General features: G+C 32.7%; 1 protein-coding gene across 2 annotated transcripts in view; it reads left to right on the forward strand.

Moving 5' to 3' along the window:
- Positions 1 to 16,332, forward strand: part of LOC129222730 (roundabout homolog 2-like) — a 180,690-nt gene that overhangs the window by 59,408 nt on the left and 104,950 nt on the right. For both annotated transcript variants that reach the window (XM_054857260.1, XM_054857261.1), the window contains exon 2: positions 10,798 to 10,957. In XM_054857260.1, the coding sequence (XP_054713235.1) occupies positions 10,798 to 10,957 (160 nt within the window). The remainder of the gene's footprint in view (positions 1 to 10,797; positions 10,958 to 16,332) is intronic.

Consider the following 16,332-nt stretch of genomic DNA (forward strand, 5'->3'; position numbering starts at 1 on the left):
AAAATGGGTGAATTCAATTTATGTAAGTCGGAAATCAATGTTCATTAAAAAAAATCTTGCTGGTTCTCAGTAATTATTTGATGAAACTCGACACATAACCGGAGTATAAAAAGTGTTTTTCGTTATTTAGATTATGACTTAGGAATTCATGAAGTATTTTCCGGCCTTTTCAGAACATCGAAAACTGATAGAGAACCATGGTTAATTTTAACTAAAGAAGACATTTTCTCATATAGGCTAGATATTTCATACTTGTGTGTGCCCAGTGTAATGATGGTATGTTCAATATGAGAGGCTCGTACAAAGTGGTGTGGCTGCATGATTTTCACAAGAAAATTCCTTGATGTTTTTCATTCACTGTATGCTCATGTTTTAAGTGTATATTTATTTGATGAGTGTTCATCGCTTTCTTCTGCTAGAAAAACGTTTCAGCTACTCAATGCACTATACGCTTTCAAAGAAACTTCTTAAAAATGCATGTGATTATTGAATTAAAAAAAACATATCAACGAATACTTGTTATGGGTGTAATTATGCAATCTCGGAGTGACAGTGACACAAAATGGTTTTCAAGAGTTAAAACCATAAAAACATTTCTCTATAACTTCAAAGCAGTGGTTTGACGACTGGAAGAATTATTACAAAACGATTTTTTAAATGGTGAAAAAGCTCATGCCTTTTAACATATTTGACTTCGTTTGAACTTTTATTCAATTTGTTTGTACTGAGGAAAGCTTTTATGAAAAATATTTTACTCTATCAAAACATCTTCAATCCGCTACCCTTAATTTTCCGACTATTCAAGCCACAGTTCAATCTACAACTGATCTGTGCACCATACTACCATAGTTCAATCTACAATTGAAACTGAAAATAGATTTTATATAGATGTATGTTTCAATCAAGCGTAAAACTTTTGAAAAAAAAAGACAAAAATTCACATGATGGTGTGAAGTCAAGCATTGATTTTTCAAATTTTGTATGAAGTAATAGATTCAGTTTCGAATGAAATTAACACAAGATTTGATGATAATTATTTTTCTTTATGGTTGGCTCTATATTATCTGGATTGGATTTTTGAAACGAAAAATAAAATGTTTCAATTATGAGTAAACTTTTTAGCACGAGGCAAGAAAATTACAAGCAATATACCGACAGAGCAGTTATCACACCCAGAGACTGCAGTTTCGTCATTGTTATGGACTCATCAGTCTGGAATAGTGAACAACAGAGCTGGAGGCAGACGACATCTCATTGAAGCTGAGAGCGCTGACGAGACTAGATTATTCAATGATGAAAAATAAGGCCCCTCACAATTTTTGAAGTTGCCTGGGTAATTTTGAAGAGCAAAATAAAAAAAAGTTTTTATACATCCCTTTTTTACTCCAATTATCTTAGCTAGTAGAGAAAGATTTTTTTATGTCTCAGGAGTTTAGAGAATTATTTTCGAAGCATAGTGGGCAAAATATTCAAACGAAGTCATACATGCTAAAGGGCATGAGCTATATTTAGCTGTACTGGCAAAAAGCACGACACTGGGCACTGATAGATTAGTAATATGATTCCCTGCTCTTCCGAATTCCAAAAATCATGCATTGAAACATTTCCAAAAGGTATAAAAACTTGAGTATCGAGATGTTTGATATAACTTACTAGAGGACCCAACAGACGTTGTTCTGTTCAAACTTTGTAAATTGAAAAGTTAAAAAATTTCATTAAACTATCAGGTGTTTGAACCGTTTTTTTTTTTTTTTTTTTGGAAAAAAATAAGTAAAAAGAAAATGTTTTAAAGCTGCTGTGTGTCAGAATGTGTATATTTATTACTACTTAATTTATCTAATGCCCACTGAGCAGTTGTTTTATCAACAATTTTTTCTCCCGTACTTGATGGTTTGTTCTTTCAGTCATACTCAAAGGATTAAAAGCGTCCTCAGATATTAAGTGTAAAAAATTAACTACCCATCTAGAACAAACGGAAAATACCGCTGTAACATCCCCCATATGAAAAAAAATAAAACAATCGAAAGGATATTGTTTACAAAAAAGATAAAGGTAAAAACAGTTCTCTGAATAATCGAAAATCACTTATCCCCCCTTCTGATGTAAAATAAACACATTCTTCAACTAAAATGACTAAAAACACTTTAAAAACAAAAAATAATTCTTTGCAATTTGAAATATTTCACCAAATAAACAAATAATACAATAAATTACTTTAACAGTAGCTTTAAAGTGTAAACAAATGATCACGCAACTCTATTGTTTATAGCCAAAGTCACCAAGCTACCACGTTACTGTAATCCAGCCGATCAGTGCGCGAAGCCAACTCCAACCGATTAGCAGTCCGATCTTTTGAACGAAAACTTTTTAAACTTCATATATTGCCTAATTTGTTCTTTCCACCAAAGATAAAGATCTTCCACTGCACTGATCTTTTGTGTACAGAACTACACTGTTGTAATTTATCTGGACGAAAATAAAATTTGTTTCGTCTTTAAATTCTATCATCTTTTTCTTTAATAATGTACTGATTAGTATCCCTAAAGTATTCTTGACATTAGTGCCAAAACTCACATGGATTTCAGCTGAGAAACAAATGTTGCTAGGTACGGTACTTTCTGATAATTTGGTTAGGAAAACCTAAATCACCGATCCAGTCACATGGTTCAACTACGATGACAGATCACACGTTTTGCGTGAATCTTCCAGTACTTTACTTTAAAATATAACACGGAACCTAAAATCGTTGCCTTCAAGAAATGAAGGCTTCACTCTCTCTTCACGTTTTATCTATTCTCAATTGACATATCACAGAAGGGAATTTCATTATGAAAGCCGAGATGGCTTTCTTATTGTTGTTTGGCAACGGGTTGAATATTTATTTCAGTTCTCGCTCAACAATAGGTTAAAATAAATATTAATCATTTGGGAGATATAACCATCCAAAGTTTAAATTAGTTAATTAACAAAAACGTTTCCGATTCGATCCATCGCGCTTCGAAACCATGCTTGCCACAACTTAATTATACACAGAAAATTTGATCAAAATCGGTCCAGCCGTTTAAAAGCCTTATGGTGACAAACGTCCGCACAAAAGATTTTTATATACTAAGATTAGAAAATGAATCTAAATTTTAATTATTTCTAATCACCAATTTTTATTCATATTAAACCGATTTTATGACCACTTCCTGTTAGCTAATGTGTGCTTGGTACCGCACTGTGGTAGTACATATTTAAGAAACTTGACCCCCCAAATGAAATACTGAAATGCCGCCCCTGCTTCGGAGATGAGAAATGAATGCCAAAGGTGATGCCGAGTACACATCAAGGTGATGAATTAGAGAAAAATCTGACATTTTATCGTCAAACTTTTGTAATAGACGTGGTAGAAATAATATGATGTCGGATTCCTCTTTCATTTTGTAAGCACGAAAATCGTTCTGACGAATCATCTTTGGTTGCCTAATATAATTTAGAAGGTGTCAAAAATAATGTGGTGCCATCCTAAGAAAACAATTTAGAAGCTATTTTAGCGAGTTTAAAAAATATTTTTTCGATGAAGGCGTATATTAGCCAGTTTTTAGTTCGTTAGTATTTTTTGTTGCTAAAATAGAAACCTTTTATTTAAAGGAAATATATTACTTAATATTTTTACTAATTAACCTATTGTGGCGTTTTGATTATAAAGCTACGTGAAAAAAGAAGAAAAACTTCTTTGGATGTTCAACACAACTTCAATGTGAATAAATGTCTATAAATGACAGCTATTGTTCTCAAAAAGAGAAAAAAGAAAAGAAAAAGAAAAGGGAAAAAGAAAAGGAAATAAAAATTGCAGAATGTGGGCAAATTTCCAGCATTTGTGTGAATATGGATCAAACTTGTTCTTAGGTTTTTTTTCTATTTATGCATATATATATATATATATATATATATATATATATATAACCAACCAACCATGGATATTAAATACCATTTTAATGTAGAAAACCACTAAAAATCCAGAAAAAGCAGATGGCGGGGTTTTTCCAATCCAGATATATTAGGCTAGCTAGCTTATAATTTTAATCCTCTTCTTAATAATTTTTTAAAACCCGAGAAATTTATATGAGTAAGAACGTATATATATAAATTGTAAATATAGATCTTCCAACTCTCGTTGCTTACACAAATAAGACAAGTCCTTCTCTTCAACAACACTCACATTTAATTTCACACTAACACAAGTGCACACTTAAACACAAAAGTTGACACTGAACGTTCCCATCTGGAACTACAACATAATTTTCTACAGAGTTCCCGTCTGGAACACTTGCTTGTTTCCGCTCAAGCATCCGACTCTCGTCTCTCTCACGCGTTTTCTCACTGTGGAAAGTTTCTCTCACAAGAGGGCGCTTTGTACAACAGTTCTTTACAGAAATAAAAAAACAACACTGCAAAACGAAAGTTCACAGCATCGGGCATCCTGCAATACTGGCGTCCTCGTCAGCATCACATCTACCGAACATCTACTTAAAAGGAAAACTGAAAAGATAAGAAAAAACAAATTAAACATGACAATAAAGGATATTTGTAGACCAGGGTTTCATGTGGTCAGCTGCTGTACTAGTTTTGTTTGGTCCGTCGTGGTGTCCAATCTTCACGACATCATAACGATCATGAGGCTTCACTGCTGTCACACGATACGGTCCAAAAAATTTCAGTTTCAATCCCGGACCGAATTGAGTGCGCTGGATGGCTAAGGTCATCTGTTCTATACTCGCGAGGTTCTTTCCTCTTTCGATTAAATTGACGGCAGTTTTCTTGCTGTATTTATTATTGTTCTTAGCTTCTTCTCGTAGTTTTTCTGTCTGCCATAACACATTTAACAATTTCATCTTCTAACAACTTCTGAATTCTCACATCTTCTTTATTTTTCATCTTTATTCCAGTTAAAAGTTCGAATGGTGTAAACTTAGTACTCTTGGTTGTGCTACTGTTAACGATTCTCTGAACTGTAGCTACGTGTTTGTACCAGTGCTGCGGGTTATCGAGAGAAAGTTTTGAAAGAACTGGAATTAATATTGCGTGAATTCTTTCAATTTGTCCGTTCCCACGAGGAATTCCTGTCGTTATTTTAACATGCTCTATACCTTCATCAGTACAATAATCTTCAAACATCTGAGATGTAAAAGCTGGACCTTTATCGGATATTATCCGCGATGGACTACCGAATACATTGTTCTGTAACTGCAGTTTTTCAATAGCATCTTGAGATGATGTGGATTTTACTGGATAAAACCATACAAATTTTGTGAACGCATCTACCACTGTAAAAATATCTTGGTACCGTTTGTTTGTAGACGGAAGAGGCCCTATAAAATCACAGTGATAAGTGTCTAAGGGGACTTTATTCTTAGGGATTGGGTTTAGCATTCCTTCCCCTTTTCCTCGCTTCTTATTGCATAAGATGCAGCTTACACAATTAGCTAGTACAGTCTCTACTAATTTTCGTGCATTAGGAACATAAAAGTCTTGTTTAAGTACCTCCTCAGTTTTCGATGCGGAAAAGTGTCCTTGATTGTGTATGTTTTGTATAATTTGCGATTTCATAGCTTCAGGTATAACTAACAATTCTCTACCGTTTTCGTATTTATACACTACACTATTTTTAAGGAAATGACCGTTTTGTTCTCCGTTTTGTTCAATTAGTGTTTTAAGTGTTTTAACGTAGTCATAAAGTTCCTGAGCAGCTGCAATTTGTGTTGTAATTGCATCTTGCGAACGCGTTACTACGCAAGCAACATTACGGCTTAAAGCATCAACATGCTTCATTCGTTCACCCTCCCTATATTTAATTTCGAAATCAAATTCTTGTAAGAACATTACCCATCGTGCTATTTTTGGAGTAAGATCCTTCTTGTCCAATGTCTTTTGAAAAGCGCTACAATCTGTAATTATTTTGAATCTTGATCCCAGTAGATAGTGTTTAAACTTTTTAAGAGCTTCTATCACTGCGAGGGCCTCCAATTCATAACTGCAATACTTTTCTTGTGCGGGTGATGTTTTCTTACTGAAGTAATAAATTGGGTGAAATTTTCCTTGTTCCGATTGTTGTAATAAAATTGCTCCAAACCCATGACAACTAGCGTCCGTGTGTAACTCTATAGGGGCTCCTTGGGTAAAAATATGTAAAACTGGCTTCTGTATCAACATTTCCTTAAGTTTAACAAATGATTCTTCTTGTTCACAATTAAATTCGAAGGGTTTGTTACCTCGCAGAAGATCGCTTAGGGGCTTGACTATCTGCGCGTAATGCGGAATAAATTTCCTAAAGTATCCTGTAAGGCCTATAAAAAAACTTTGAACTTACTGCAATGTTTTTGGTCGAGGAAATTTTTGAACTGCATGTATTTTCGTCGGAGATGGTTGAATTGTGTTGTTTTCTATTATGTAGCCCAGAAATTCAATTCTTTTCTTCAAAATCTGAGATTTTCGGAAATCGAACTCTACTCCATACTCGGAAGCTACTTTAAGAACTCGTTTCAATTTAATAAGTCCCTCTATTTCATTTTCTGATGGAATAATTAAATCATCCATATAAATAATGACTGTGTTGTCACACATTAAATCTCTGAATATATCGAAAATATATCTTTGGAACACGTTCGGCGATACAGAAAGACCAAATGGAGCTTTCAAAAATTCATTTTGACCCTTTGTTGTCACGAAGGCAGTGTATTTGGTACTTTTCTGGTCAATGTCAACATGGAAAAACCCATTCTTTAAATCTAACGTTGTAAATACTTTAGCTTTTTCTAGATAATCCAAGACATCTTCAATCAAAGGCAATGGAAATTTATCCTTTATAATTTTTTTGTTTAATTGTCGGTAATCAATGCATAGTCTGTATGATAAGTCTTTTTTACGACATAATACCAACGGCGCGCTATAGTTTGAAGAACTATGCTTTATTACTCCATTTTCGTAACCATTCCTCAATCTGATCATCAACAATTTTTTGTTCCGCGAAAGAAATACGTCTGGGAGATAAATTAACAGGTTTATCGTCTGTCAAAATTATATTCATTTTCACTTCGGAATTCTTTATCTTGAGTGGTTTATAACAGTTAAAATTCACATAAAAATATATATTGTGACAAGTGTTATTGTAAAGTTTTGTATTGTTAATTGTAAGCATTCCCATTTTTCAAAACTTTCGAAAGCATGTGTTTGAAATCTGTATATCTAGTTTAGTTATGATTATTATCTCATTAAATCGTTTTAAAGTAAAAAATAAGTAGCCCAACTGTTGTTTCTAAAACAATTGTGTATTACGCTCCAGATGTAGATGAATTGAGTTTTGAGTTCATATTTGATCGTACAACTAGGTCTTCAGAAACAAAAGAGCCGAAGACACTTAAATGCAGCTTTCTACCTGTGCGTGGGCCAGTTCAAGAACACTAACGTGACTCCGACTTTCCTGGTCTTCTTTAATCTTTAAAAATATAAAGCAAATAACAATTTACCATTGATTGTAATCGTGCGTGAAGATTTCAAATGTATATCCGCTTCGAGATTGTTATATTGTGATTTAGCTTTAATTGAATCGTGTACTGCGGGCAAATGTCCATGTTGAGCTCTGTTACCGATTCTTTTGTTCCACGATAACGATGCGTTCACAGCTGTGTGATTGATGTCGCCAAGATATAATGATACATTGTTTCATTCTGACTCGCTGCTTTACTTCGGTTTCGGTGCCAAAAATTGAGTATTCGTCAGAAAGTTGTTTAATTAGGCAAATCCGTGAATGAAGCGACTAGATGCGTCTTGAGAATTATACAAACTACTCATTTAACTGTTAGGAGAAATTAATCATAACACAAAAGGCAATAAAAGCTGTTTTAATCTAATCATCAATTATTTTCTGTTGTTAATCCTTATGAATGAAACTAAAGGTATGTCAACGTGTGAATGTGTTTGTCGGTATAGCCTCTGATGAGATGAATAGGTCCAGAAATACGAAATTAATGTTGCAGGTAACTTGAGTCAGAGGTCTTGGTGCATCTCGAAGCGTTTCTTCCAAAATCCAGGGTTGGCCGGATTGGACCCAATTGGGTAGGACCCAATGGTTTTTTTTTGTTGAAAAAACCCATTTAAAAAAACCCCATTATTTAGCCCACTTTTGGGTTTTTTAAAATTTTCTGAGAACTTTTTTTTAAAAAATAATTAATTTAAATACTTTTACAATTTAAACTTCTTTTTTATTTCTTCTTCACAATAGGCAATGGACATAAAAAATGAATTTTTAACTTTAATAGTATTTCTTAACTCTTAAGGGCATTAAAAAATGCTTCAAAGATTTTAAATAAATATATTTAACTTTTTTCCTTCAACTGGTCAATAATAAACTCAAATTATCTTGACTAAGTCCTGTCACGTCAGATTTTCTCAATATTTGCAGATTGTACAAAGGATACTACTTTAGCTAAAAGGCTCTCATGTGAATTATTTTCTGCAAACGAACACGTCACATAACTCGAATAAACAAGGTATATTTTTTAGAGATAAACAGGTTTTACAAATGGTCGGACAGAAAACGGAATAGGATGTACAGTATTTTCATTATCTTACGAAAAAGTTTAATATTTCTTACTCTGTACACAGAAATAGAAAAACAGGCAACATAAAATTCAAAGAAATGTCTTGATTAAGCTGAAATTCAGTAAAAAGGGATTTAAACTACTTGAGGTTCTACAGTAGTTTTGCATAACAAAATGAAATATAATAAAGTAAAATACAAAAAAAAAAAAAAAATGTCGAAATTAAAAACGAACAAATAAACAATAGATTTTATCACTCAAGAAGTAACTTTGCCTTAACTGTTGGTAATCATGGAAACTAAAAAAATCTGAAACTTCACCATTCTTGAATTTTGTCGTCTTTTATACCTTTCTTCAGAAAACGCTGAATTTTCCAGCTTTTTTTATCAAGACAATTTTTGTGCTTTGTCTATATACTTATGCTACAATATGCTACGAGTACCCCACCTTTCCCCTAAAAAAGATTAAAAAAACCCACATTTCTTTTAAAAAACCCAGCTTTAGTTGGTTTTTTTGGGTTTTATTTAAAAAATCCCAAAAAACCCTGGGTCTATGGGCTTTTTAAAAAAAAACTCGAGTTTTTGCCAACCCTGCCAAAATCCGAATTAGTTCTTTTTTATTTCAATTTTAAACAATAATTATAAATTTGGATATATCTTCGAAATAATATCGCAAAATTATAAATTTAGGAATATCTTGTCAAAGAAATGTCGTACCTTCCGATTTTTGCAGCATAATAATAATAATATTGAAACAGCAGATGCTAAACATTGACAGAAATGCAAATTCAGTTGTAAAGTATAATATTACAAACGTGATATTTATTTACAATATTTTGTCAAATAATGTTTGAATGTAGTTAAGTTACATTAACGTATTGTGTTACAATGTCAGTTATCAATGCTTTTTACCACTTACTGTTTTATTATGAAAAAAAATTACTTTTCGGATAAAGAGATTGTGAGAGAAACGCCCCAGCTCGCATGTAGATCTAATGTCCAAAGATTTATTTAAATGATGTAATAAACATGTTTACGACCGGAAATCAGGGCCCTATATAAGGGGTTGGTTTTAGGGTTCAAATACCCTCCCAAAATTTTCAATACTGTTCCAAAAATATGCGTTCTCAAAAAAACATTATTACAATTTTATTTTATTTATTTATGTTCCAATTTCACTTGAAGAATAAAAATATTGTTATTGAAGAATCGTACAAAAAACTCCGTGCTTTATCTGCAGTATTTATTTTTATTGTATGTAGTTATTGCAAACATTCATTCTTACAAAACAGTGCAATGTTTTTTGTTTTTTTTCTTCAAATTTTGAAAACTTTACGCTAAAAAAAAACATGAAAATTCTTCAAACTAGAAAGTTCCAAACTCTATGTTTATCATTTCTTTCTACCTGTCAAAAAATATGAAATTAAGAAGTATCACTTCGAATACGCCTATAAGAGTACAAGAATCTATTCTTTTGAGTTGTTGAAAGGACATCGAATATTTAAAGGGGTGAAGTTATGTAGTGTTTGCTTTTCAGGTCTTTTTCTTCATTTAATGGTTACGTCATTTTTTAATTTTGCTCATGTTGGTGTCCTTAAAGCAGCATACCCTCATTTAAATATCCTATTGTAACAAAAATCAGTAGACTGTTCAAATGAAATCAAATTTTATTGATCATACAGATTTCACGAGAAATGTGTTTGGTAAAACCAAGGATGGATACAAGGGAAGGGCAATGGGGGTGATAGCCCCTACCTTGAGGGATCCTGCACCGGTAATTTTCCCGAATTGAAGTCTTGTTTTAGGCAAACTTCGATATGGGGAGAGGGTTTCTAAAATTCCCCAGAAATATTACGAAATTGAAGTTTTAAAATTAAAAATTTTTAATACCTCTTTAAACGGAAAAACCGGGGGTCTCCTTGGATGAAATGCTGTGGCAGTCCCCCCTCCCCCCCAGCATGAAAGAAACCAGATATGTTTTAAAGAGTAAGTTAAAAAATCAATCGCTCCCTCCTTGAAACATTTCTGGATCCGTCCTTGGATAAAACCCTCCCCGAAACATAAGTCTGCTTACGTCCCTGTCGAAAATGTGTGGTTTTTACCTATTATAATTAAAAAAGTTATTTCTTTTTCTTGAAATAAGTACGTAAATAAACTAAAAATGACTAACCACTTACTTAAAGCTGATTAATCATTTTTTTTTCTTTCTTTAACAGGTATTGTCTCTAGTCAATTATACTTGCAACCCACTAAGGAAGAGCATGGATATTTTACGGGTGATAGTTTTTTCATTACTTGCTTTACCACGGGGGAGGCTATGCAAAGCATGGTGTGGATGGATATGGATAATAGGCCCGTAACTGCAACTGAAGGAAGGTATGTGATATTTAGTTTTTGATTTTACAGCATCCTTGTATCCGTTGACATTTTCATGCCAAATTCAATGTTTAACGAAAACATGATTATTGCCTACACGATTTGTACCGCAGCTTTGGCATGGCCCACCTCTGTCAGGAAAACGAAGCATAAAACCAGAGCTTCGAACCGTAATTTTTTCGTTCCAGTTTTCGTTCCGATTCAACTTATATGTGTATTGTATATGTATGTATTGGGGGTTCAGTTCCGCCAAAAATGACGATCTTCGGCTCAGTTCCAAATGAATAATTTTATTTTATACTCTTATTTGTACTAAAAATATAATTCTGTAATGAACAAAACATGTTAATTGTACCAAAATATACTTTTAGTTCACTCCAGTTCATGTTAAAAGCTTCTAGTGAATTCAGTTGAATGAAATCTCCCATCTATTAGTAGTCATGTGAAGCTAAAACAGAAAAATACTAGTGAACATCAAAACAGGAAACATTGTATACATTCAATGATGAGAACAATATGGTTGACGATTAATTAGAAAATATTAATAACTTGGTTACCGCAACAAAATATCGGAAGATATATCGAGCCGAAATTAATCAATGTTTTTTCGGTTCAGTTCCGGTTTTCGTTCCGACCAAAATAACTTTTTTTTTCTGTTTTCGGTTCAGTTCCACATAAAACAGCTTTGCTGTAATTTCTTTACCCGCTCCGGGAAGCGCAACCCTTTTCATTTTCTATGGGGTATGGACCCTATTTTGCATTACAAACGTTCCCAAAGATATTTGCCCAGTGCATCACTTGATGTTGTTTTGGTGAAGAAATAAATAAATAAAAAAAAATCTATGCTCATTTCATAATAATATTTAATAATGGGAATAGTCAAAAAAAAAAGTTTTTTCTATTTTTTTTCCCAAAGGGGTTTATTTTCATCTGGAAAATTGAAAAAGCTCGGAACTTTTTTAGCATGAAATATTGTACTCAGGTAGTTATAATATTCACATTAGAACGCTCTTTTTTCCTTCAAATATTTTTTATATTCAGTTTCTTACATGAAACCGCTAACTTTGATAAATGCAGGAAGCAGTAAGATTTTAATGTCTTTGCAATCACACAGCACTTTTAATAAAAGATTAATTTAACAATTGCAAAAATCACATCATATCCTAAATTAATAGTTAAATGATGATTTGACTAATTTGGATAATTTTTGGTATTTTGAACGAGGAAAACTATTGACATTTATGAAAGACAGGATTTTTTTTAACAGCAAATGTTTAATGTAGTTAAATGCATATGTCTATTTTAAATAGTTAACACTTCATGCTTTCCAAAAATAAATAAATAAATAAATAAATAAATAAAATTAAAAAAATAAATAAAAACAACTATTAAAAAAACTGCAATTTTTTTTGTAAAAAATAAATTTTTCCAGAAACCCCCCCGAAAAAAACTTTTTTTCTCTGCCTCAAAATTTCCGAAAATTTTACATCTCTAATGATGTGAATTAGCATTCTGTAATTTTATGATGAAAACTTGTTGAATTGCTTTCGTTTAAATTTGTATCTTAACGTTAATAATGGAAAAACTCTGTCAAGGAGCCAAATAGCGAGATTTTTTCTCCGCCATGGTTCGCGTGACAATCTTCAAACTATGCTAGAAAATTATCTTTAAAAGTGACGGTTTTGATCGCTCCATTTTCTGTTTAAACTTGTTGCTTTTCTTCGATTTCGTGCAAACTAATTTGTTTACTTCAGCTTTTGGAACTATTCGAACAGGAAGAGTTCATTATTCACTCTCAGTTATTTAAAACGAAACTGCGGTTCGGTTGGTACAAAGAAGATAATTTCACTGCATCTCCAACATCTTGTAGCTTGATGATAACTGAGAAATTGGTTGTTACTTCAAGAGCGAGAGACTTGGCAAAATCCCAACCAACCTTACTTATTCCCGGGTTTAAATGGGATTTTTCTAAATATCTATGTATGCGTACATCCAGGAGCCTGCACGGGGGGGGGGGGGGACACCCGTTGGCCCGGGCCCGAGCCTGAAGGAGGCCCAACATTTTTGAAACTATGCGTGAAATATAGGGGTAAACAATATGGAGGGAGACCCGTAGAAGTCATTTATGACGGGCCCCAAAATTTCTGTGCACGCCTCTGCGTACATCACATTGATTCCGAGAGATTGTGTTTTTCAATTGATTCAAGCAAAAAGAAACAATAGTTACCAACCTTACGTTAGTACTATAGCTCGTATTGTATGTATCTGACGTAATTCCTATTTGTTTTTCACTGGGATAATATCTTCTAAGGCGCTGTTCATTATGAATGATGTCACACTTTTTTCATCATTTTTTACCCCCATCCCTACTTTGCCTAACTGTCACACTTCACCTCCCCCTTGTCATATGTCGTGCTATTTTTCATTGACATATTCTCATAAAAATGTGATGTCACACTTCTTGCTACTCTTCCTGTCCCTTGTCACCACAGCAGCGGATCCATGGGGGTGGGGGTTTAAGGGAGCTGTATAGCTCCCCGCCCCCACCATGGGGTTTGAACTTTCACTAGATAAAATCGAAATTTCAGAGATTTTTAGAACTGCAATACTTTTGCGAATTTAAGTTTTTAATTTATTTAAGTAAATATATGGGTAGTTCTCAAAAGGTGGGAGCAAACACAGACTTCAACTTTGAAGCTTCAACACCAAATAACTTTCATTTTAATTAACTCTAAAATTTTTGAGGTAAATTATAATGCTGTATAAGACAAGAATTGACATAAATTATGGAAAAAAAGCTCTTTAAATGCCCTTAAAAAAATATTTTCTTTGCTAAATGGCACAATTTTGGACATACCAAAACGTTAACTGAGCAAATGTACCATTAAAAAAAATTTTTTTTTTAATTATTTCCATACGTTTCAAAAAAAAAAAAATTAAAGGCATGAATCTTACACTGAATAATTTTTTGTTAATATTTTACACAAATAACAAAAGTAAAGACAGATTATTTACTTTGTAAACGATTTTAGAGAAAAGTAAGTTTGAAATTTGATGCATGTCCAAAAGTTACGATCTTTACAATGCTACTATTTGAGAACTAAGTATATGATGTTTTCGTTTTAAAGGTATTTATCGATCCTCAGAATCAGTTTTTAATTGTTTAAAAGTGTTTTCATAAGCTTTTATGCAGTATCTTAGAAGAAAAATAATTTTTCTTAAACATACATGTGAGATGTCCAAATGGCGTTACGATCTTGACACCGATAATTCTGTCCGTTTATTTATAATTTTTTTTTATAATCCACTGTCTTCTAACATCAATAAAAAAGATTATTATGATGTTATCTTCTTTAATCCATAGGTATTTTGCATAATTAATACGTTACACATTGAACAATACATAAATTACAGTAGAAACATGGCTGTTTATGATCGAACGAAAGCCATTTTGCGCGAAAATCGCCAAGCAAACCTCCGTTGGCGACAACACAAAAGGTTACCAGAGGGGGATTCCAGTTTGACAAATGCAGTTAATCGTCAGCTACACCAGTTTTGGCGACTTTATCACCTGCACTAGCAAATTTTTTTTTCCCCGCCGCTTTTATTATTTTAGAATTTTTTTTTCTCTTCTTTCTTTTGGAAACATAATTTAACGATCTCCAAATAGAAATACGAATTTCTTTTTTCAATAATTTTTTTTAGACATCATTTTAATTCTTATGACATTAGAAAATATATTCATTATTAAAACTGATGTCACTTTTTACATTATTTCTTAAAGCATATTTTGTTTATTTTTCCTTTAAAAATATATATGTCGTATTTATTTGTCTCTATTTTTATTCCTTATTTGTCCCAAAAAATCAAACTACAAGTTTGTATAATTATTTCCATGAAGCTTTTTTCTACCTTTCATCAACTTCTTCAAAATCATTCCAAAACTTTATTATATGTAAAGAGCAGTATGTATAGCCATTCAAGTACTTCATTACTATCCTCTTTATCATTAAATTGCAAAATTCAAAAAGTAGTAAATAAAATTTTCATTGGAAAAGTTAAAAATCAGATTAACAGTTGTCAAAAATGGTGAAACTTACATTATGATGATGTCCAAAATCCGTTACCTACAGGACAACAATGCCCAAAATCTGTTACCTACAGGACAACAATGTCCAAAATCTGTTACCTACAGACTGCTAATTTAATTTGCTAATTAACAATTTTTACAAATACCTGCTGTCTTTTCATGTTCATATATTGTGTTCTAGGTATGCATACTATAGAATAAAAGCAAAATTGATATCAAATTCGAAAATTTTTGAAATTGCTCAAAGTTAACTTTTTTGTTCCCACCTTTTGAAAACTGCCCATATCCACTATATATATAGTAACCCACCAACTGTCCCAATTTCAGGACCTCCCCTCAAACCATGACATCACTTGTGGACAGCTCCATCTGCTAAGTAATTCTTTATGTCACTAGTAAAAATATTCAGTGTTCGACAAAACAGCAACTTAACTCAACATGAATAAGGATTTTCGTTTCTCCACATTGTCTTTCGTTTTTGTAACTATGCCAAGCGCCTTCGAGGCATTTAAAATAAACACATCGTCAAGTCGCAAGTGCCAATACAACTGTAACGCATCATTACACAAAAATTCTTACTCAGCCTAGGCTGATTCATTCTGTTACACCGTGAAAAATGCAGAATGTCTCACACTTATGCGTACAAACTCAACTTTTTGGCCACAATTTCAAAAACGATGTCACATATTTTAATGCTGTCTACCAAGTTGCATGCGGTCTTGGCTTGTTTTTTATTCTCTGGAAAAGGATTTTAAGTCCGCAAAAATCTTTTTGAGAAAACTTCGTAAAGTTATCTTTTAAAATAAATTATTTGTAAATTTTTAGTTTTGCTCAGGAAATTCGTAGTTTTTAAAGCTTTTCGGTAAGAAGTAGCATAGCGGAAATAACTTTGTAAAAGGTTTTAGATCTGGTTTAAAATATTTTCTCTGACTAATACTCATATTTTTACTAATCCGTTTCTGGAATGGATAAAATTTGTAAAAATGATGCAAATGTTATGTAAATTGGTTTCCAACCACCTTTTCTTTTGGTGAATCCCTTCATTTTTTTAAAAATCGAACTGCCTCTCTCAAAATAAGAGGAAAATTGTAATATCACTCTCCCCTTAGTCAGGGATGTTTGTGATGCGACATTTGGGTTGCCGTTTCCGAAAATTTCGGTCTGGCAACATTCTAAAGTTTTTCTTTAATGATTTCAATGATCTTTGCATGCATATTTGAAGTTTTTTTTTTACAGGAGAGGGGGAGGGAGGTCGAGCTTCCGAAAATTTCACACCATCTTCAGA

Source organism: Uloborus diversus, chromosome 5, assembly GCF_026930045.1.
Source record: "Uloborus diversus isolate 005 chromosome 5, Udiv.v.3.1, whole genome shotgun sequence".
NCBI lineage: Eukaryota > Metazoa > Arthropoda > Arachnida > Araneae > Uloboridae > Uloborus > Uloborus diversus.